General features: G+C 52.1%; 1 protein-coding gene across 1 annotated transcript; it reads left to right on the forward strand.

Annotated features, from left to right (window-relative positions):
- LOC147962195 (uncharacterized) lies at positions 1-2,288 on the forward strand. Its single transcript, XM_087534079.1, has 2 exons — positions 1-85; positions 925-2,288. Exons 1-2 carry the CDS (start codon positions 1-3, stop codon positions 2,286-2,288), a joined length of 1,449 nt encoding a protein of 482 aa, XP_087390205.1.

Consider the following 2,288-nt stretch of genomic DNA (forward strand, 5'->3'; position numbering starts at 1 on the left):
ATGGGAAGGCGGCCTGGCCTCTCCCTATCGACTGCAGCAATTGCAGCTCGTCAAGGTCAGGTGCAGCAGCGTGCCCTCCGGCCAGGTAATCCAAAGGAAAAGGTGGAGAATTCAGATTTTGTTTTGGTGGCATTGCTACCCCTCGAAGACCTCGGAGTGCCCTAACCCTAGCCAGGTTGACCCAGAGATCTAGCCCTTTAACTTTCACCGAACGGCCTTTGGCCAATGGACTTTTCCAGCTGGTAAATTCATGAAATTTTGTGTCTGCGCTATGTAAAAAATCTCATGATTTTCCCTAGTCAGAGTATGATCAATTCATGAAATTTTGCGTTTCTCAAAAAAAAAAACAGAAAGTTCAGATTTTGTTTGGTCCCTACAAATTGGCAGCAATTTTTAATGAATTTTTGCAATGTTCACATAGCAAAAATTACAATCTTTTGTGTCCTAAATCATGACATTTTTAAGAAATATTTTTCTGCCCATCATTGCATTATATGTATATTTGCGTTGCCTGCAAACTGGTGTCAATCATTTTATACTTTTCCCAGAAAAAAAATCATTTTATACTTTTGCAACGTGACATGACAAAATTTATGATTGTTTTTTGTTTTTCCAAAATCACGGCATTTTTTGTGTAATATATAATCGTACAGAAATAATTTCCTTTGGCAAATTTATTTTCATGGCCTCGCAATTTAAATTTTATTTTTCTTATCCATGGCAAATTGCAGGAATGGTGATTGGGATCGGACCATTGGGGCCTTCGAATAGTTGGCTAGGGTTCCGTTAATAACTGACGACGGCCAGTTATTGGCCTTCCCCCACCCAAAATGTTTTGCCGCTAATCAACTCCGACTTGTAGTAGGATCGATGACGATTGGACGGATTGTTTCACCACGGATTCGGTTTGAATTCAAATTGCAGGGATCGGCAACGCCTTTAAAATGAATCGAAGGGTTCAGATCCACGAGACCTTGTCCGCTCTTTTCGTGGGTAGTAAGAACCAAGAAATCACGAGAAGACGACGCGGAAGCATGCCAAAGCGAGGGCGGGACGATGACGAGGAGCAAGGAGGAAGAACAGCTAAGCCAAAGCCAAAGCCAAAGCCAAAGCGGCGGGAGGCGCTCTACCTCGTCCTCGACGACTGGCGCTCCGGATACAGCATACGCAAGGTGAACCTGTTGCCCGCCGGCGGGAACGATCATCAGCAGACCTGCTGTTGCCCTCGCCCTTTGCCTAAGCCGCTAAACCGGCTGATGGCGCCGCGCGGGTACCCCAAGCACATCACGTCGGCCTTCGGCGCCCGGATCCTGGCGATGCACGCCAGAGACACATGCTTCACCTTCGACCCATCTACCTCCCCGTCGGCACAAAGCTGCTGTTCACCCTCAGCATGCTCGACGGTCTTCCCCATGCTGGACGTCCGCTCGCGGGGCTTCACCTTCGGCCCGGGCCAGCGGCATACTCTATGTCCTATCTACCTCGCCGTCGGCACAAAGCTGCTGTTCAGCCTCAGCATGGGCGCCTTCGAGATGCTCCGCCTGGAGGAGCGCCGCCGGCCCCCGCCGCCGCCGTGGGATAGGTCATGCGGCATGGAGTGGTCGTGGGAGGACCTCCCCAAACAGCCCTTCTATGCCTACGACGTCGCGTCCTACTCCGTGCACGCTGAGAAACACACCTTCCTCGTGAGCACCAAGACGATGGACGGCGATGTCACCGAGGCCACCTTCGCCTTTGACACGGTGAAGCTTGCGTGGAAGCTGCTCGGCAACTGGGCGCTGCCCTTCGACGGCCGTGGTCACTTCGACCGGCGCCTCGAGGCCTTCGTGGGGATCTCCAAGCACCCGGACACCTTTGGCCAGATCTGCTCCTGCCAAGCGCCCAGCTCCGCCTACACCGGTCATGAAGGGCAGTACGCTCCCCCTCAGCAGGTGCTCTGCAACGAGAAGCTCTTCAGCCAGGACCCGTCCCATCGGCATGTAAGCGCCACCCTGGTCTACATGGGACGCGGAAGCAAATTCTGCCTCGTAGAATGCCTCTCCGTTGATGAAGACAATCAGCAGCACGTGAATGAGGATGATTGTCGTCCTGATCAAGCCCTCGTCAAGGAGGAGGGAGATATGGGTCTGCACGCCCGCTGTGTCTATCGTTTGACCACATTCTCTCTCAGCATTGACACGAACGGAGACCTCACGACTAGCGGCAGCTGTCGCGTGGAATACTACAGAGTGCCTGATGCAGCCACTAAGTCGTTCCTAGCTGAAGATCCTGTGGCATTTTGGATGTAG

This window comes from Triticum urartu, chromosome 7A (genome assembly GCF_056163025.1).
Source record: "Triticum urartu cultivar PI428250 chromosome 7A, HENAU_Tu73, whole genome shotgun sequence".
NCBI lineage: Eukaryota > Viridiplantae > Streptophyta > Magnoliopsida > Poales > Poaceae > Triticum > Triticum urartu.

Excerpts from the sequence above, each read along its gene's own strand:
- LOC147962195 (XM_087534079.1), top strand. The coding sequence starts at position 1 with ATGGGAAGGCGGCCTGGCCTCTCCCTATCGACTGCAGCAATTGCAGCT. Across the intron at positions 86-924 it reads GCAGCGTGCCCTCCGGCCAG|GGATCGGCAACGCCTTTAAA; the intron begins GTAATCCAAAGG and ends TTCAAATTGCAG.